At 39.8% G+C, this 21327-nt stretch overlaps 1 protein-coding gene across 3 annotated transcripts in view; it reads right to left on the bottom strand.

Annotated features, from left to right (window-relative positions):
- neo1a (neogenin 1a) overlaps positions 1-21327 on the bottom strand; it is a 75658-nt gene that overhangs the window by 24304 nt on the left and 30027 nt on the right. For 2 of the 3 annotated variants that reach the window (XM_062549838.1, XM_062549839.1), the window contains exons 3-14: positions 19897-20172; positions 18649-18799; positions 17329-17465; positions 12338-12492; positions 11218-11338; positions 7818-8043; positions 7529-7683; positions 5404-5552; positions 4674-4812; positions 2505-2554; positions 1661-1805; positions 477-587 (exon numbers count right to left, since the gene is read on the bottom strand). In XM_062549838.1, the coding sequence (XP_062405822.1) occupies positions 477-587; positions 1661-1805; positions 2505-2554; positions 4674-4812; positions 5404-5552; positions 7529-7683; positions 7818-8043; positions 11218-11338; positions 12338-12492; positions 17329-17465; positions 18649-18799; positions 19897-20172 (1815 nt within the window). The remainder of the gene's footprint in view (positions 1-476; positions 588-1660; positions 1806-2504; positions 2555-4673; positions 4813-5403; positions 5553-7528; positions 7684-7817; positions 8044-11217; positions 11339-12337; positions 12493-17328; positions 17466-18648; positions 18800-19896; positions 20173-21327) is intronic. The other variant, XM_062549840.1, reaches the window with a different exon arrangement.

Genomic DNA, 21327 nt, shown 5'->3' with positions numbered 1-21327 from the left:
TGAAGGAGGGCACAACCATGCCTCATGTTCATGATCTCTCTTTGGTTATGCACAATCTCTCCTAATTCATCAAAACCAAGACAAAAATGGTTTCCATTCTATGTCTCCTTTAAGAAGAGTGATTTACTTCAAGACGTTTTATGCGGAAAACAAGGAAATTTGTCGTAAAACAAGCAAATTTGGTCATTGCAATGAGCAAATTTGTCTTGATAAGACAATAAAATGAGTCAAAGGCTTCTTTAATTAAGTCAAAATGATCCATCGAGAGAGTACTAGGTAAGTCTCTGCATACTTAAAACAATACTACATTTTTTAATCTTAATATAAGATTAATAACACTTTTTATGCAGTGTACACCCAACCCTAAACACCTTAAAGTACATCACTGTACGTATGTTTAAAAAAGGGGAACCCTCACATTCATGAAAAAACTAGTAAATTTGAACATTTTAACGGTCTGTCCTGAAATGTCTTACCATCAAGATCACTCTCAAAGGTCTCAGAGGTAACCCAGTCTGAGGCTGGACCTGACCCATTTAACGTCATAGCAGTGACTCGTACTGAATATTCAGTTCCACGCTGCAAATCTGCAATGAAAAACAATGTGTCATATCATCAATCTTTTAAAAAACCTTTACATTAATGACAATAGAGCACTTAATGACAGCTGGGCTCTAAACATTTCCTGACTGCAGATGCGGTTTATTGACGGTTTATAAAGTTCAGGCAAAGAAGGAAGTAACGTCAAGAATACCTGATCAACGTGATTGGTTAGGTTGGACCGAATTATTTCAAGTTAAAGGAGAAATCCGGCAAGTTCACATACAGTAGTTTGGTTTTACCTACTGCAGCTCGAGTTGCTATTACCAGCAGCTAAAGCAGCCAGGCAGCTACAGCACTACACTCTAGGGGCATAAAATGGAGGTCTACTGTATATAAAAACTTACCGGATACGCCTTTAACGCCATGTCTACACCAATCACCATGCCAGTGAAAGGTTTTGCAATTGTAAGTGTCCAGACTCTATTCACAAAGTGATTGAATTTGTTTTTTAACAGGCTAATACTACTATTTTCACTTTTAATCTCTTATCTTGGTCATTATAAAGGCCTTCTTTGCATGCTATGTGTTGTTCATGCAGCTTGGGACCATTTACCCACATCTGGCATTATAATAGGATGATACTTCTATATGTATTATATTAGCCTTCACATCAAGGAAGTTTTAAGTAGTCAGAAAAGTGGTGATTGAGTGACACTAAAGAGATATGCATACATTTTCATATGTATCCTCATATCTGAAAGCTGTTTAGTTACATTGGGCTGATGAACTGTTAAGCTAATAATCAAGAGTTTGTAAAACTCATCTGAAGCCTTGCATGGTAGAACTACCATGAGTCATACCTGGGCACAAATTTTAAAGCTTTCTGATGGAGAATATTATTCAGCCCATGATTCAGGAGCTACAGTATACGTTCTGCTTTCAATTTATCTGAAGTTGCTTTTTTCCCCCGGGTGACATATCACCTTTCAAAAGATTTCAACTTAGTCACTAGAAATAAGAATTAGTGACTGAAATTGCTAATAAATTGTGAAATTTACATAATATACTTCTGAATGGTTACAGTCGATTGAATGCACACAAATCACCAATAACTTACTGTCAAGGAGTTTGTGGAGCTGTGTCCCTGCAACAATTTCTGACGCCTCACTTTTTCGGGCCCCCTTTCGGTAACGGATTTTATATGCAGTAATCTCCCCATTCTGATCATCTGCAGGCGGCGGTTGCCATCGCACCATAATACTCTAGAGAAACAAAGGTCAATGTTAGCCAACTCTTTTTTGGAGCCACACCTCCTTAAAATACTACCTCCTTAAAAGAAAAGGTCTCGTCTCGGAAACGTCTTTTCTTTGTCTCCAAAGAATAGATTGACAAGAATAATTAATTGGACTATGGCTGAGACAAGAGGTCTAGAAGTCCAATTTAAATTCAACATGAGATCTCAAAATGTTGCTTTTAATCATAATCTAAAGGATTTTCTGAAGGAAGGCAAGCCTATACTGAAAGATTCATCATTTTTGTCAAGCAAATGCTACCTCCTGTGGTAACACAATTAACATGTAGCAACTTCACCACAAGCACCACAGGTAGCAGCACGATGAATGAACAGCAAAAAAGGCTAGTAGAGGTAGTGCTGGTCTTGCCCAATAAGACATAAGTAGATAAAAGACTAATTCAGAGCCAAGGACTGTATCATAGTGAATACTGAACAGAAGCATAACTTTCAAAAATGGTATCGCAATTGACAATTATAATGACAAAATGACAATCACTTTCTCAAACCTATATATATTTCATTAATATAGTGCTCAGAAGTGCAAAAGCATGAGAAATATGCCTTTTTGCATCAGAGAACATACTCATCTCTGGTAGCACACTGGCTACCACCCTACAGTACTTGAAGTTTATGTATGTGGAGGATCGTTCAGTTCTCACAACCTTACCTTTGAGTTCAGAATCTCTACAGTCACATTCTGTGGTGGGGCACTTGGTACTGTAGGCATAGGCAAAAGATGAGAATAGTTCAAAGTTCACAATAATGTGGTAACATGTTAGGGAACTTATGTTGGCCATGAACCCATGACTAATATGTCTAATGTGTTTATATAGCCCATTCAATACACAGGCAATTCGATATGCATTAATAAAGGCAGAGAGTATAGACAAAGTTGCATCACAAATAAACCACATGACAGTCTTGCGTGCAATAAAAGTGTATTGTCCACAATCATTTTTCAATTGCAGTTTACGCAATTGAATTTGCAAGAACATTCCAGGTGGTACCCTGTGTAGTCCACCTATCTACCTATTTTCTTATGTGGCGCCTGCTACTCATAAGTCAAAGCTACTTGTCACGATCAACATTGTAAGGAACAGCAGGAGGGAAACTGAAGTTCAAACCCTTTATCCACAGAAGACATACAGTACATCTAAATGGGAAAACCCGAGGGCAGTGACTAAAACACATGCAATACACACTAAGGGCCGAGGCGGACATCCCCGGTCCAGAAAGTAAAAGTCCTTCCCTATATTCTTTCTACCTGTGCACTTAGATATGTGATATCACTAATTATCTGGTCTACCTGGCTGCTAATAAGGATGAGTCGGTTTACTAAATAGCTGGATCAAATACTTGGCAGGACTTATACTTAACCAACCCACTGCATAACTGCATACTGTAGTTGCCAGAACAAGCCTCAGTAAACACTTAACCAACCCAATGCATAGATGCTAGAACAATGAACACTTAAGGCGCTAGCACACTCCTCCGTCTGCGTCACGCGCACGCGGCACTGGACATTTGACGTGCGTCATTTTAGACGCATATAAGAGGCATACTCCAATGTCTGTGTCCTGAATGCGCGCCAGCCGATCAAGATTAGCGCCGGCGCACTACGAATTAACTGTGATACTCTAGGATGTGCGACCACTGAACTAAGGAAGAGCCAGGGAAGGAGTGTTCCACACTTAAATACACAAAAGATGCAGCTGTTAGATGAGGAGAAGCACCACTAGTACTTTCTCATGTTTGCTGAAAAGTTTGATGAGTTGGTTCTTCACATCTCTCCATTTATCATCCACCAGAACAGGCACAGCACACCACGCGTTGGCTAGCATTCCAAGTTACAGCTAAACTAATGGGTTAGCTTATGGCTAATGTGTATGAGAAATCCCATAGAGATGCTAACGGTTAGCATAATCGATAAAAGTATATATTTAGAGCGAACTTCAGTCCATTTACACAACTTGGATTACATAGGAGGTCTTTGTTTACGACTGACTATTAAAATACTCAAAGACTAATGTTTTGTCATCATATAACAACGTTAGCGTGTAGGAAACGCCAGTTTAAGTGTTCTTCTGTCTCTGTTTGCTGCGTTTTAAGCGTTATTTCTGTACGTGCTCCACCTACTGGAGTGGCGTCTTTACAGCAGTTCCGTTTCACACATGCGCAGTCTACGCGTGAAAGAGACGCGCGGTCTTAAATTTTGGTCGACTCAAAGACGCGACGCATGCCGTAAAAATGACGCAATTCTCGTCACGCGCTCACCAGTGCCGCGTGCGCGCGACGCAGACGCCCGACCATACTCGGGCCTTTAACCAACCCACTGCATAGGTGTCAGAACACTAATTCCACAATAAAGACTTAACCAACCCACTGCATACTGTAGTTGCCAGAACAAGCTTCAGTAAACACTTAACCAACCCACTGCATAGATGCTAGAACAATAAACACTTAAAAGGATAGTGCAGAGTAAGAACCACCTAGGTTATTGATAACGGGGTCAAATTCGGAAGAAAAATTACCTTAATCCAAGGAGTTTTGAGTTAGACCGCTATTTGCATTAGCAACAAAATGGTTCATAGCGTGTTGCGCTTTGGTTCATGGAGCTCAATAATCAAGGTGTATTTTAATTCTCTTTGCTTTGCTGACAAACAAAATGATCCGTTTTGTCCTTATTTAGATGAGCAGAGGTAATAATAAGGATTACTGATGCTTAGTTTTGACACCATTGGGCACTAATATTGCCGCACATTAATTGTGTTAATAGTTATCATTTTGTTCTCTAAAGGTTTACCTATTAATTTGTAGATGTCTGAAATATTCTTACCAGCTGAAAATGTCTGGGCCATCACATCATCTGTTGATACCCCTGGTCCATGTTTGTTATAAGCCACCACTCGGAAGCTGTACTCTGTAAATTTTTTAAGCCCACTGAAGGTGTATGACAGACCTTTTACATCCATTTCCTGAAAGAGTAAAGCCGTACGGTATTTAAACGACAACAAAGGTATATGTGGTCACAGACAAAAGCCAGACTTACCCTTATTACAGTGGTCGTGTCGATGAAAAACACACATTTGGCAAAAAACTTAGCCTTCCAAATAAATACCCATGATGAATGTATAAAGTTATCTGAAGCATTCCTTCCAAAATATATGATCAAATGATGCAAAACATATGCTTACTTAAAGGGACACTTCACCGATTAGCATTAAGCTTTGTATCTTTAGAAAACCAGTCATGTTTTTGAATGGTCGCGCATCATTCCCTCAGTTTGCCTTGAGATGGGAGAAATACGGATTTCAATGTTGGACTTCCTGCTTTCAATGATGTAAAAATCATTTTACATCATTGAAAGCAGGAAGTCCTATTCATGAGTTTCATTGAAATCCGTATTTCTCCCATCTCAAGGCTAACTGAGGGAATGATGCACGACCATTCAAAAACATGACTGGTTTTCTAAAGATACAAAGCTTAATGCTAATCGGTGAAGTGTCCCTTTAATCCAGTGGCTATTAGAGGTTAAAAGACATAAAAAACATCCGGTCATTTCTGACCTGCTCTGTGTCTTGGCCTTTTGCAGTGTGGTAAAGCTTGTAAGTCTGAATCTCTCCATTGCCTGTGAGAGGGATGTCCCAGCTTACAGTAATTGAGGTAGGGGAGGTGGCCACGGCTTGAAGATTGGGAGCTGGTCCTGGTACCTGAACTGTAGAAGGATTATATAATTATTATAAATAATTATTAACATATCTGTTTTGCAATATCCTGGCAAAACATCTACACACTGAGGACTCCATATAAATTGTCTCGAAAAAGGTCATTAAAAATGTAAGGTCAGGAGATGAAGTTCTGGCTATTGGAGCAGAATGTTTGTGCCTCTTAACAGACTCAAAATGTCATGACAAGTGCTATGCAATATGAACAGGTTCCTTATGACAGTGTTAAACACTATAACTGCCAATAATTTCAAAACTCAATAGAACTACCAACTCAAAATTTTACCAGCCGAAATGTTTTCCTAAAAGTTAAACATGCATAGTGGTGTCTTGTAAGGATTGCAAGTCACCTGTCCTCTAGCAGAATGAAGACCCATAACTAAGGTCTAAGTACCCAAGAATGGCTAAGAAACAGTGGACTATTCTGAAATGGTGTTGAATAAACCTTATCTGCATCCTATCGAACATCTATAGAAAGAGCAAAAATATGCAGTCTACAGAAGGCCCCCCAACATGACACAGCTAGAGAAGTTTGCCAAAAGAGTAACCAAACTACCTGTTCACAGGTGCTGAAGTCTCATTAAGAGTTACAGAAAAAAATGTTTCTTTGTTTGTTGCTATTCAATAGGACAGTGAAGCGTAGATAATACATGAGTGGAGAGAAGAGAGAGATGTCCAACCTGAGATGTCAGGTTGGACTTGACCTCACTCTTCTGTTATGATGAGCGAATGTCTGAGCGAATTAGGGTTGAAGGTGAAAGTAAATATAGAGAAGACATATTGGGTGCCACTGAAACTATCTCTTTGTGTAGATTAAGAATATCAGGTGCATATAACTCCAATCCTTCACAGAAACGTTCAATGAACCACATTTAAAATCAATAGGCCAAAATCATGTATTAACAAACGTTATCAAACTTGGCATATTTAGAGTTGCAGAGTTGGAAGACGTTCTCTCTGAACCTGCTGGTCTGGGCGTCACACTAGATTACATAGCAACTAAAAAATAAAGTAGATTTTATCCAAAGCGCCTTACAGATGTCAACTGCAAGGTGTTAAATACCTGGCTCAAAAGCACAACAGTGGCAGCCATGAATTTAACACACAATTGGTGTGGCTATTGCATGCTAGCCAAGTTCCTTAGCCACTACACTAACATTTGTCTCATTGCAACATTATTCTTCAAATATATTGTACAATGAAATCAATCTTGATGCAAAGCATTGATTGATATGCCTCCACCTGCCATAACCTTTACTCTGTCTCAGATGACATTCTTTCACAGTGAACTGTGTGTGCTTACTCATGAACACAGCGTTCCAAATTATTATGCAAATCACATTTTTCTCAGATTTTCCTAAATAGTTGATGCAAAACCAGTTAGTCTAATTTTAAAGTCATCAACTGTTAGAGAATATTTCAAATTTTATTGAACAAATCTCCCAATGATAACAGTATTTCAAAAAAAAAAAAAAAAAAAACTCAAAATGCACTGTTCCAAATTATTATGCAGAGTTTCAAGACATTTTATAAGTTCGAAAAATTGTAATTTGTTGAATTTGCAGCATTGCAGAGGTGATATAAATGAAAGATGTGTTCTGTGGAGTGTTTTCAGTGGCAGGCTGGATGTTACCGTTGACTCGCGTTATCTCGGCACCAGGTTAGCACGAGATGAACGCTGCAACTCAAGGAAGGGCAGAAATTCACTGAAAATGGTCTTCACCGACCTATATCACCCCGACTAAGTTGGAAATGAGGTCCTATGTCCAAAATTCCGAACTATTCCTTTAAGACTAAATTGTTTATTAGAGGAATATGTGAAGCAATAGTTCAACCTCTGATCAACCAACTCAGAGTGCATTCATGTATCTTCAATTGGCAAGTATCATTCTATGTGGTTTCCTTTATTTACACTTCCAATTTTGTATTTTTCACAGGATTTTATGACCTCTTGGGGGATTCCTACCTTCAGGCTGTGTGGCGACAGTCAGGGCAGTGGAGCTCTCTCCCACACCATTATTATTGCGTGCAACCACCCGGAAGGTGTACTTGCAATCGGGCATGAGGTTCTGAATGGTGACCTGCATCTCTCCAGGCTGACTGGTGTTCACTATGCGTTCCCTAAAACACACAACAACTATCTATTAATATAGTCTTGATTAGTGCTTACTACTATGTAATCAAAATTAGTATAGAAATAGGTTTGAGTGTTCCTTTTTATAGAGTGACGTAGCGAATGAAATAAACCCGAGTACCTGTTCATACCCTCCTGGCTGTAGTAGACAGAGTAGGCAACTTCTTCCCCATGGGTCTCAGCTGGCTGCCTCCAGGTCAGCTTAATGAAGCGGGTGGACACGAGCGAAGCCACAAGATCACGTGGGGCTGAGGGTGTAGGTCCGTCGCTGCCACCAGAGCCTGGTGTTACATGTTCAGTAGTGGCACTGATCAGTGAGGGGGATGAGGGGGAGGGCAGGGACACATCTTGGGTGTAGCAGGAGTAATTGAGTGATGGTGTAAGAGACATTGGCACAGGCGAAGGAAAATGAGGGATGAAGGATGGGAATGAAAAGATAAGACAGAAAAAAAAGAGGAAAAAAGGAAAAGGGGGAGAGGACAGAAACAACATCGAAACAAAAGGGCTTGATGACAGAAATAAGGCACAAAAATTACTAAAAACTCATCTGAATGAACTAAATACATAAGTGACAAAAATAAATATACCGTAAAAATGACAGGATGAAAAGTCAGCCTTTGGGAAGAGGCTGTAGTATGAATACAAACATATATAACTGATTGTGTGCATGTGGGGGATGCATCATTTAAGAGAGGGACAAGCGAGATGTACAAAACATTCCTTTGAATAGACACTAAATTAGTTTAATTCTGATAATAAATATCTCAGCCGCTGTTAAGAATTCAAGATATCTTTTAGATTAGCCAACATAAGCAGCATTGGTTAAAGGGACACTTCACCGATTAGCATTAAGCTTTGTATCTTTAGAAAACCAGTCATGTTTTTGAATGGTCGTGCATCATTCCCTCAGTTTGCTTTGAGATGGGAGAAATACGGATTTCAATGTTGGACTTCCTGTTTTCAATAATGTAAAAATCATCATTTTACATAATTGAAAGCAGGAAGTCCTAATCATGGGTTTCATTGAAATCCGTATTTCTCCCATCTCAAGGCAAACTGAGGGAATGATGCATGACCATTCAAAAACATGACTCGTTTTCTAAAGATACAAAGCTTAATGCTAATCGGTGAAGTGTCCCTTTAATAACATTGGCTCAGGATGAATATGTACACAGAGACAATAAATACTGCATAAAGAACAGCATGATATGTTCGACAATAATCAATTTAAAATCAAAATTATTTGGGACACTTTGAATAGCAAACAGTGAAGGCTGCACATTTCAACTACAAGTTATGTAGTGCATCTGACTAACCCTACAGTCACACACGCTACAAGAGACAGCGACAACTCCACCAACTTGCCGTTGAGTGGGGAGGTGATTCGCGGGTGATTGACGGCTAACGATTGCTACGTGCTAGGTGGCTGACCGATAACTCGTACATACCTTCAGATATATTTTTTGGTTACAAAACCTGGCTTTTTGGATTTTAAAGTTCATATTCCTCACTAGAAGTAGCAAAATATAAGGCAACCAACCCTGAACTTACTTGTTAGTACAGAAATACTGCCTTCGATTAGTTAGCTCCGCCATCTTGGATAAAATTTTCAACTTTACTTTCAAACAAGGAACGTCACGCTGCCTTCACTCCGATTGGCAGTCGCTTTGTCGCTTCGCTCAACATTTGCATAAAATAGCCTGCTTGTCTATTTTAGCCCCGCCTTGCTCACGACAGCGGCAAGCTTGTCGCTTGTCTCTGGCAAAAGCCTACTCCCATTGAAAATGAACGGCAGCTTGTCGTCTCTTGTAGCGTGTGTGACTGCAGGGTAAGGGTTTGTTTGAATTGTTGAATATTACAATTGGCATGCTCACCAATCAGAGTTGGTCAAAGATGACTGAGTATATGCGCACCAACAACAAACATATGAATCCCAAGGAAAACACAATGAATATCTATCGCAGATGTGTCCAAAGCCCAGACCGCATGCAGATCTTTAAAATCTACCCCAAAATATACTGATAATCATGTTAACTTCTGCTAACAGGAAATGCAAAAATGTAATACAGTATTATTATCATCATCATCATCTTCTATCTTCAATAAATCTAATTTAATTACACTCAGTTTCTTCAAGCCCACTATGAGCAAATCAAAACTATGCAGACTAGACACATTAAGAACAGGCTGCTTGCTTTGTTATGCACCTAGAGCTGGATGAGAGGACCTAAAATCAATATCAAGATTATCTCACACTTTCACCTCAATGTATTATTAATGAATATGTATTTTGCATGCTTGTGCTTTTGAGGTTGTGCCACGTCACCACCTTCACTTGGTCTAATGATAGCTGTACATGGCATAAGCACGAGACTGAAAATGACAGTATTTCTTAGGCAGACAGTTCATGAACGCATACATTGGGGAGAATATTAACTGATTAAGTCTACGAGAGGTTCTAAATGCCAGATTGATATTTTCAGGTAATTGTCCTGCCCTTCTACCAAGTTTGTTAATCTTTACCTTTACCTATAGGCTAATAACACTGTAATAATCTCCAATCTCTCTTCAAAACATATTTTTGTTTCACACCAATAGTCAGCTCTAATTTCTACACAAAAGGTATATCAGGTATATGATTTCCTTGTAAATGTAATAAAAACGCTGCCAAGTTAGTAGGAGACGCTGTGGTTAATTTGCGACACTTAAAGAGACCCTATGCAACTTTCTGCAGGAGACGATCGCTCATTGTTTACATCTGGAAGTCTGAGACGAAGAACCACGCTTGCAATTTATATATTTAAATATAGCCTATACATGTATAAATATACACGCTAAAGCTGTCGGGGAAGCTCTGCAGAGAAAATGCAAGCATAAAACGAGCGAAAACGACAAACGAAACCGAAACCAGAGATGAAATCGCCAATCCTGCATAGTTCCTCTTTAAGAGAGCTTATGGGTCATCCTAAATTTTGGAATGCTTATTTAGGATTTTGGTGACTTAAGACATTTATGTATGTTTACATGGTGTTTAATACACCTTTTCTACCTGGAGTCAGGATAAGAACACCGACTGACTGAGCGGTTGTTCTGTAATGACTTTTTTCTTAAATCAGAACCAAAACATAGTTATCATGGTTACAAACAAATAAGACAGGATTTGTGAGTTAGGAAGTTTCTGTAATAAGGTCCCTGGTGTCCTTGGATGAATATCCAATAATCAATTGTTGCTTTTTTCAGGCTATGTTTGGATTCTTTGATCGATGACTTCAGTTTGCTCTTATCTCATTATTCATTGAAAATTCCTTTGCAAACTTGTCCATTTTAATTCAATTCAACAATTGCAGGAATAGACACGAGTTATACTCAAAGCTCTATACGGTAATGACTATGACATGAATAATAATAGCCATCAAAAACTGAAGCCTTAGCAAGAATCATTATATAGCTTTCGTAAAGTGTTTTGCATTATCCACATCCACATGTCAACTGACAAACAGTGCATTTTTTTACAAGCTTACCATGTTCCAGAATAATGAGTTGGGCACTGGCTTGTACATTGCCAGCATCATTCTCAGCCATACACTGGTAGAAGCCTTCATCGGATTTCACCAGTCCAAGCACCTGGAGATTGTGCTCCTTCTATGGGTTATCAGAGGAAAATGATAGCAATCAGGTTTAGTCAGTATTATTAATTTTTTGGAATCTGTCTGAGTTTTATTAATCAAACAGAAAGGTGTTTGTAAGTCTGAAGCATAAACCCTCTAGCCTGGGCCAGCCAAACTTTAGCTCCCCCTACAACATTTTCCAGCGGGGCGTTCAGTCTGGCCTTTCTCTGTTGGGGTGCTATTATGCTCTGTACAGATCTCGCCAATAAAATGGCTTAACACAATGGTGGACAGATGAGCAACAGCGCTGCTCATCGCGGAGTGTCGCGCTTTACCCCATGATGAAGAGCCAGCTGAGAATAAACAAAGAGAAGTTGCTGTTCACAGCAGCATTAGTGAGGCTGACTTTTTTTTCTTTTGATGAGGAGGAAGACGCAACGTCCTTTAGCGCAGACGCTGAGGTACTTGAGTAGGCTATATGAGGTCAGGCTCAGAGTTAGAAGTCCTAAACCAATTCCCCCGAGAGCTGTGTTCATGGAGACAACACTGCCACACCATCCAGTGCACCGGTAGGTAGCCTACCGTTCATTTACCCCCAGAAGAAACAGACTCTCAGATAAATGTTTCGAAAGACTGCTCCTGATGAGATATAATCACGCATTTTGTGCTGATGTGGAATAGGTTGCCTGCCTCCCATGCTAGCTCAAGCCTGCCTGTGCCTGATATCCTTTTCTATCTGCCAAACGGTGAAAGGCCAGGATATTCAGTGAACATAGCATTTTAATTATGAGGCCAGTCCTGCATTATGTTGTTCTTAATGTTATTGTGTTAGTGTAACGCGTTACTTTGTACACCCAACACTGGCTGCCATAGACCCTCATGGTGGAAGCATAATAACACAGAATACAGTACGTAGAAACAAAATGGGTGCCTATGCATTATTGGGGGTCAAGTTTCCCTGTTTGTCCCCCAATAATGAGAAAAGATAGAAACACAATGGGGCTTCGCTGCTGGGGCCCCCACTAGGACTTACAATTACTTTGAAGTAATCACTGGGGATGACCGTATCTCCATTCTTGACCCATTTGACAGTTGGTGCAGGTGAGCCTGTTACTTCACACTCAAAGATGATATCCATTGATTCATGGGCATAGGTGTTCGCTGGCTTTTTCAGGAACTGGGGAGGAACTGAAAAAAGTGAGAGAGAGGTTTGGCTATGTTAAAAGGTTGAATACTTCCCATGAACTGTTTTTTTAAAAAGTGTGTAAATTAAAGTTGCTTTACATAAGTAATTTATTACAAGAAATCATAAAATGACCATAATATGCCATCAGAGATTAACCCTATGAGCCCTAAGCTGTTTTAAGGGCATTTTCACTACCTCTAGTTAGAAGCATTTATCCTGGTCATTTTAAGTGCCATTCACACATGCTACATATAGTTTTTTTCAGCACAGTCTAGGCCAGCGTTTCTCAAACTGTGGGGCGCAGAGACATACCAGGTGGGGCGCGAGCTGACGTGAAAAACCGGAGATGTCTTTTTAATCTGTAGCCTGTGCCTTCCTTTATTGATAATTACGAGAATGCACCTCAATCTCACAAAACAAACACAAACAAGGTAATCTAGACTCTTGTAGGCCTATCATTGACCAGATGAAGATGTTAGTCTGTCCTAGAACCATAGTCCGAAAAAAATTATTGACGTCGGAATTTTAATTGCAGCGGAAACAAAAAAGACCGTTCATGTTCGAGACGAGCGCAGTGAAATTGAAGGATATCTTGGCTATCTGTCCGACGACACAATTGCTGTTCTGCGATCTCGAAGAACAACTGCTTGACAAACGCAAACACTCATGTTTTGCTTTGCATAAGTGGACAAGGCCACCGACAGTTACAAAGTTATTGCTTATGTCCGCTTTGTTAACTTGACAGCGGCCGAAGATATTCTATTCTGCGAGTATGCCACTGCAGATGAACTACTCAACATTGATCTCAACAATTAGTCTACCTGGCAGAACAGGACATCAAATGGGAAAACTGTGAGGGACTTTGCTCGGTTGGCGCACAGACGATAGCAGGTAAAGAAATGCTGTCGTCGTGATAAAGAGGGTAGTGCCCGATGCGCAACAGACGGACTGTTTCATTCAGGGAGGCGCTCGCGTCGAGGCTTGACCTGAATAAGATTTTGAACGAGGTTGTGAGAGTGTTGAACTTCATTTATAACACAATGGTAGCATATAGTTTGCCCTTTTGCTGTATTTTTGGAAATCAGCTTTTTTTGAAGCAAGGATTGACACCTTGTCAATGACAAAAACTGACGTTATTGATTTAGATTTTTATTTTCTCTATTTTTGAACTGATATTTATCTTTAGTAGCCTAACTGTTATTTGTTAGGCCTACTGATGTATAGGCTATTTAGCAAGTGACGTTATAAATGTGACAATTTTGAGCTTGACCTATACTTTCTATAGAGCGATGATGGACAGGTGGGGCTCGAGAAAGCCCCCTTGATCAAAGTGGGGAATGAAAGAAAAAGTTTGAGAACCACTGGTCTAGGCTATCCAGATCTATCTGCCACAATATCATGTATAAATACTTGCATTGATTTGATTTAGATTTTTAAATAATACAAATTTGAAAAGCGTACTATACAAATTCTTACATTTTGACGTGTATCTCACCACAGCAAGCTCACATCTCGACAAAACATACATGGTTATGTAGGCCTGACTGTCCTGAACACGGCAATATAAGAACCATGGTGGAGGTATACTTTGGGGCTGAGCAATTTACAGAAATATGTGGTGTGTGCCTTCCAGAAATAAATGGCAATTTTTATTTAGTGATGAAAAAATGACTTTTTGGCACTTTTTGCACTCCATATTTGTGACACTAGCTGATCTGACATGACTTGTTTGCGGTAGCACACATGACGTGCACAGATGATGATTCTCTATAATATTTGTTTTACTGCATTGCAATGAACAAAGTAAAGGCAAAAAGTGTTTATTTGTCAAACAAATTTGGATGCAATATGAGTCTTGAATTGGATACCATACAGGAGTTTGCTGGGATCTCAAAACCGTGTTATGAACGTGACTTGTCATAGAGAAACACATGATAACATTGGATTATGAACATAGGCTATTATGCCACACAAAAACACGAGGTAAGTGGAGCTAAATGAAGTTATTATTTTGCTGTCACTTCGTCTGTTTTATGGCCTAGAAGGTTGCATTTGGCATCTGTGGATAGCTCTAACTCTCCTCTTTCATCTGACATGCGTGCCATATCTTTTTGATCGCGGTTTCACGAGGAAATCAAACGAGAGTAAAGGTAGCCAAAGCTATATGACATTATTATTTGTTTGTAACTTCGTCTGATTTTATCATACGACATGATCGATGTATTTGGTATCAATGCAAAGCTCTGCTTCTCCTCTTTCATTTGATATGCGTGTCATGTCTGTGCGATGCGTGGTCCGCGAGTAATTCAAGCGAGAGTTCTGGATGCGCCGGTGAACGCAGAGCAATATAGACTGTAAATATGATATACTTTGATTTAACCTCATCATTTTGTTTTATTTTCATACTTGATCGTACAGACAAGTGTCTAGTATCGTTGGAAAGCCCGGTTCTGCTCTTTCCTGCAATATAAGTTTCATCTCGCTGTGACTTATAATAGCGGAGCAATGTAACAAAGAAAATGTGTGCGTTTTTTGACGCACTTTGCGTCCGTCGGGCTCATAGGGTTAAAGGAATAGTTCGGAATTTTGGACATAGGACCTTATTTCCAACTTAGTCGGGGTGATATAGGTCGGTGAAGACCATTTTCAGTGAATTTCTGCCCTTCCTTGAGTTGCAGCGTTCATCTCGTGCTAACCTAGGTGCTGAGATAACATCCAGCCTGCCACTGAAAACACTCCACAGAACACCCGAAACAAATAAATGAAAACGTCAGACTATCAATGCACATGCCTGTGTTGATAGAACAATGTTAGAAATAAAACTAACCTTGCATCGCATTGCAATAGCCTACTTTGTTCCCTGTATGGCAGTGGCGGATTGATATTGAGAAACTAGTCCCTCAAAATGTAATAAATCATTGAGTTGCAAGGTTAGTTTTACTTCTAAAATTAATCTATCAACACGGACACGTATATCGATAGTCTGACGTTTTAATTGACTTGTCTCGGGTGTGCGGTGGAGTGAGTAAGACTGTTGTTGATGTCAGACTGATGTTACCGTAGAAATGCTTTAGCTAAGAAACAGCGTTAGCAAAGGGGGACGCTGCAACTGAAGGAAGGGGTTATCCGCGATAAAAACGGTCTCCACCGACCTTTATCACCTCGGTAAAGTTGGAAATTAGGTCCTATGTCCAAAATTCCGAACTATTCCTTTAAGGAATACTGGCTTCACGGACACCAAAAGTACAAACTTTAACGCAGCAAGTAGCATTTCGACCTTCAGGTTACCAGAATTGCCTACTTAACTAGCTGTAATTGTGGAGGCAAGCAAGGAAATTCCTCATGGTTTTCCCATCTGGCCTATCATCAGTGGACTTGTTTTGGAGATCTCGAGTTTAGCTTTGATTAACTATGTATTCAGCTAACACTAACAAGTGGTGTATTAAAGTCCATGTGTGCTAGTTTGCAAACAGTAGGCCATAACTTTGCTAACAGAGCAGTGGGCTCTTGTTTTCAGGGCGACAGTTTGCTTTAAGTAGCCGTTCTATTCATCAGGTCCCTTTCCACAGGTGTATTAATCAAGCACCGTGCAGTCTGCTAATCAAGGTGCTTTATTTTATTCACCTGTGGAAAGGGACCTGGTGAAATCCATGAATAAACATGTGGCTAACAGTGGCCACGTTTACATGATGTTTTTTAATTCTGAATTAGTTTATTCAGAATGAAATAGTTCGGAATTAAAATATTCTCCTTCGAGTTTACATGGAACATAGGTTAATTCCGCTTTATTGTATTCCGCTGAACGTCTGGGGGTCAGGAAGGGTTCCGATTGGACAGATGGCGCATGAACGTAGACTAATTAAGGTCTACAAGAAGAAAACAATCTTTAGCTGGCTAGCGGCTTTTTTGTCATCTCGGGTTAACGTTACAGCATGGACAATAACAGAATGAAAACGGTTGTCGCAGTAATTCTGATAATAGGCCTACTATTTAATCAGCAGCTCGAGAATATTGTCAAGCTTCACGTTTGCTAGCTGAGGAGGAGAAGATTGTCGGAGAAGAGGGGAAGAAGACGGAGCCGAATTAGCAATGAAACGAGCATGCGCTTCTTCTTCCTCCTCGTGCGAGCATGCGCCAAACAAACGGAATAAACTTTGAATCGGAATAAAGGTTTACATGATCAAGTAGTGAGTTAATTCCGCTTTAACATCGGAATAAACCAACCACTTAAATCGGAATTAAGTTTGATTCCGAATAATCATTTTCAAGCAGAATAAGCGTTTACATGGTCTCTTTTAAAGCGGAACTAACTTTTAGTCCGAATTAACTTGGTTTTATTCGGAATTAAAGCTCTCATGTAAACACAGCAATTGACAGTTAGAAACTAGAAAAGCACTCAGAGCGTGCAGACCTCCGCCTGCATTGTTCTCCCTAGGTTGTCATACATATGAACCTAAACTATTCAGATCGCCACCACGTGGCCATACCATGCCATTACACCACTAAGATAAATACATAAACGCCTCCGGAATCCCGACGGAATTACGGATCACTCCCAATGTAATCGTTTCTTCCTTGGGTCATGTCTGACCTTCCCAGAAAATTCTATCGAAATCCGTCCATTACTTTTTGAGGTATCTTGCTAACAAACAGACAGAGAGACAGACAAACGCCGGTCCCTGATGAAAACATATACCTCCTTGGCGGAGGTAAACAATCATACAAGCTGGATGCCATACCACATATAAATACCGTACAACATGAAGTCACGATATTCCCTGAGACAGATACCATTGAAATCCTCATGACATATTGAGGGACCAAGCAAGATATTGTACCTTGAATTTTCAGCTCAACCTGAGCCTCTATGGAGTCATTCAAATTGTCTGCAAGGCAGCTGAATGTCCCAGCATCCTCTTCAGTTAGGTTGAGAACACGCAGACTTCCCCCACCAACAATTTCAAAACGTTCCTCACTGTGAACAATGAATGACAAGTCATTAGAAAAAAATAAAAGAAAATTGTCAGAAAAGAACTGTGTTCAAAATCATTCTACCTTGCAACTAAAAATATCACCTTATGGTAAGTTGTAAAGCAAAGTCATGGTTTAGAGCACAATTGTGTACATGATATTGGCATACCATTGAAAGGTAATAATTCTATATCAAATACAATTACGCTAATAAAGCGCACTCAAAAGTCCTCCCGAAAAGACTTTCTAGAAGGAGGATGAACTTTTGAGACACAGTGTAGGTGACCATAAATGCAAAGTATAAAAACTGCTTGAAACATAGAAAAAAATATCCTGCACTTCCAACACATGATGTAATGCCTTAAAGGAACACTTCACCGTTTTTTTCATATTAAACTATGTTATTCCCTTCATTAAGACAAGTTGATACATACCTCTCACGTTTCAATGCGTGCACTCACTGGCTCTGGCGCGCGGCGCAACTTTGATAGCACTTAGCTAGCCCAATGCATTCATTAGGATCCAAACAGAGATGAAGTTAAAAGTGACCAAACACCTCCATGTTTTCCCTATTAAAATACTGTTACACAAGTAGTCACACAACCAAGGTCACGATCATGGTGCGACAAAATGAAACGTGGTGCATTTCTAAGCAGGCAAAAGGGATAACTATATTGTGTGGCGGAATAACATTGGGAGCACTCCGACTGCGCAGAAATATCCTCACTCCAAAGTGAAACTGAAAGTGCAAGAGTGAGGATATTACTGCGCCACACAATATAGTTATCCCTCTTACCTGCTTACAAATGCACAACGTTTTATTTTGTCTCACCATACTTGGTCGTGTGACTACTCGTGTAACTGTATTTCAATAGGGAAAACATGGAGGTGTTTGGTCGCTTCTAACTTCATCTCTGTTTGGATCCTAATGAATGCATTGGGCTAGCTAAGTGCTATCGAAGTTGCGCCGCGCACCAGAGCCACTGAGTGCACGCATTGAAACGTGAGGTATGCATCAACTCGTCTTAGTTAAGGGAATAACATAGTTAAATATGAAAAAACGGTGAAGTGTTCCTTCAAACACAGCTAAAAAATACCATTATATTCCATAGATTCAATATGAAAATATTCATGCATTTTTAATATTCTGCATATATTACACAAATTGATCAAAAACATCTACATACCTCTCCTCAATGAGCTGGCCATTAAACATCCATCTAACATAGGGAGCAGGATAGCCTGTCACCACACAGGGCATAAGTACACTGTCCCCTAGCACTCTGGACATGGCTGAGGGCGTCTTCAAAAATTCAAGCTTTCTCCGATCTGCGGTTTCTGAAAGACGAGCAGGATAGATGTACATGACTGATAGCAGGGCTCCAGACTAGACCAATTTTTTTTTTTTTTTTAGATTTCACATGAATAATAATGAGGTCTAATGAAGTCTGTCAGTGTAGACCAATACTGGCACTTCCTGAATTGCAACACATCCCTGCCCAAAAGCTTAGACTGAATAGAAACCAACATGGCTGCATTGACATAGAGAGAAACTAATAAGTTAGCTAATAAGTAATCAGTAAAAGTTCTGCCACATTTTGGTTCCAACCATTCACTTAATCAGCTGATTCTAATTAGCGAATTTCTTAAGTCAAGTAGATCAGCTAATCAGTGAAAACACGTGTGTTAAGCGCACAGGTAGGATCTATATATGGCAAGACTACTTTCTGAAGCCGGACTTTTACATCTCTGCTTTGAGTAAACATAAATAAAAGGAGCAAGATAAGGTTAGTGTGAGTTACAGTATATGCAAGTAGGATTTAAGAAGGCCTGTCCTCAGTGGAAAAGCAGCAAAACTAGCAGTAGGTATCCTTTAAGATTAACGTGACACGAGATACTGAATGGAGATTAAAAGAGAAGCTAGGGAAATGCTGCCGACCAAATCAGAGTAGTTAGAAGCATGAAAGATTTCAAGACTTCAAAAAAGTCTTGAAGAAACGTTACAAGATTTTCTTTAGCATGATGGTAAGGATGTCACCTATTTGAAGTTAAATACTAGTTAGATGTATCGATAGAGAAAGTTGGGACCCCAGGATTTTCAGAATGTTTGGAACATAGTAGCATGATTTGGCATCAGGTTCATAAAGCAAGGACAGAAGGAGAGATCCTTCTAGCTAACTATCTCTATTAGCTCACGTTTCATATCGGTCACTCATGTAGCGCTCACCAAAATCTTAAAAATGAAAATTGCAAGACACTTATCTCTTGCAATGATCCTAGAAAGATTTTCTTTAACTTGTTTGTTTGAACATTTATTCTATCTAATGACGTAAGAAATACATGATGAATTACATCCACATATCCTTATGGTGTCAGCAAACAGTCAGACATTACAGTACATATTTGAGAAACAAAAAAAATGCAGTGTGTATTACCAGATATGACTTTAAGCTCCGCTTCTTCACTGTTTTTCATTGCACCCACTGTATCAACCACACAGCGATAAAGTCCTGCATCAGCATCAGAGGCATTGCTGACAACCAGTGCCCCACTGGGCAGTTGAAAGACCCTCTGATCTAGCAATAAGGGCTGCCGGTTGAGCTCCCAGCGGGAAAAAGCCACAAGGTCCTGATTAATGTCGCATAAGAATACATGGTTATCACCATGTTTCACAAGGCCTGCTTCAGGCTGACTGGAGAACCTAGGTATACCTGAGGAAAAAATATGGAGATAAGAATAGGAATAATAAGGGAAGAATAGATCCACTTAAGAGTTTGATTATCTGAAAATATCAAACGGTCACAAAATAATACATACATGAAAATACAATTATGGTAATTTATTAAATTCTAATTAAATGCTAATTATACTACGTCTGGCGTACACAATTAAAAAACAAACACACACAGGAAAACAGACAGGCAGACAGAGTTTCTAGCATAACTAGTACAGTGCCCATACAAACCATGCTCATTCCTGTAGAAAACATGTAGCCCAGCGACATGCCCACAGGTTCTTTAAAAATACGATGACCAAGCATTCAGTAATACTCTTAAGTATTATTTAAGCGCATCACGCCCAGCTATGCTGTGCTGGGTGCGTCTCCCTGGCTTGGCCTTGTGTGGGTAATATGGCGGCAGTGTCTACTGCTGTTGTCTGCGTCACCTTAGGGTGGAGCTGTTGCAGAGGGCTGTGCCGGGCTAATTGGTGCGCTGATGGGAGGGTGCTTAAGTCACTGCCTTCCGGTCCGCTCATTCTCTCTCTAACTGCTGCTCTGGCCTGACGACGAGAGGCTGGCTGCGATTGACGTTGCTTTCCCGTTTACCTTTTTTGCTTTACGATTATATATACCGATATGCACAACACTTTTGGTTAGCTTCCCACTTACTGACATTTTGCAACTGATTCGTTAATAAACCATCATTAATACTTTAAACTTTAAACCAACGTTAATACTTTAAACATTACGTCAGCTCTACTTTGAGCCAAATGGTCCAGACAAAGCGTTAGGTTTGACAACATTTTTCATAGATGAAAATGGGACATAACATTAACAGCCGTTTTGACATCAGGGTAAAGCTTTGATTAGCCTAGTTCAAAAGCTTGCCAACAAAGACGGAAAAAAAAAATTGTGGAATGACCAATTATCATTAATTTGCAGAATTTGCTCATAACAGTTTCTGTTTTAAGTTACGTCACCCTCAGTCACTCTCTTCTTAAGCGGATAGAATCCCATCTCAGAATGGTCAGGGATAGAATTGTTGCTTCAACGGTCCTCACTGCTGACTTGTGAATTATGTGGGTGAATGCTGTCTTTATAGGGCAGCAAAACTTGGGGAAAATATATTTTCTGGCAGATATTGCAA

Source organism: Sardina pilchardus, chromosome 11, assembly GCF_963854185.1.
Source record: "Sardina pilchardus chromosome 11, fSarPil1.1, whole genome shotgun sequence".
Taxonomy (NCBI): domain Eukaryota; kingdom Metazoa; phylum Chordata; class Actinopteri; order Clupeiformes; family Clupeidae; genus Sardina; species Sardina pilchardus.
The sequence above is the reverse complement of the archived record's forward strand: the minus strand, read 5'-3'. Positions and strand labels throughout refer to the sequence as shown.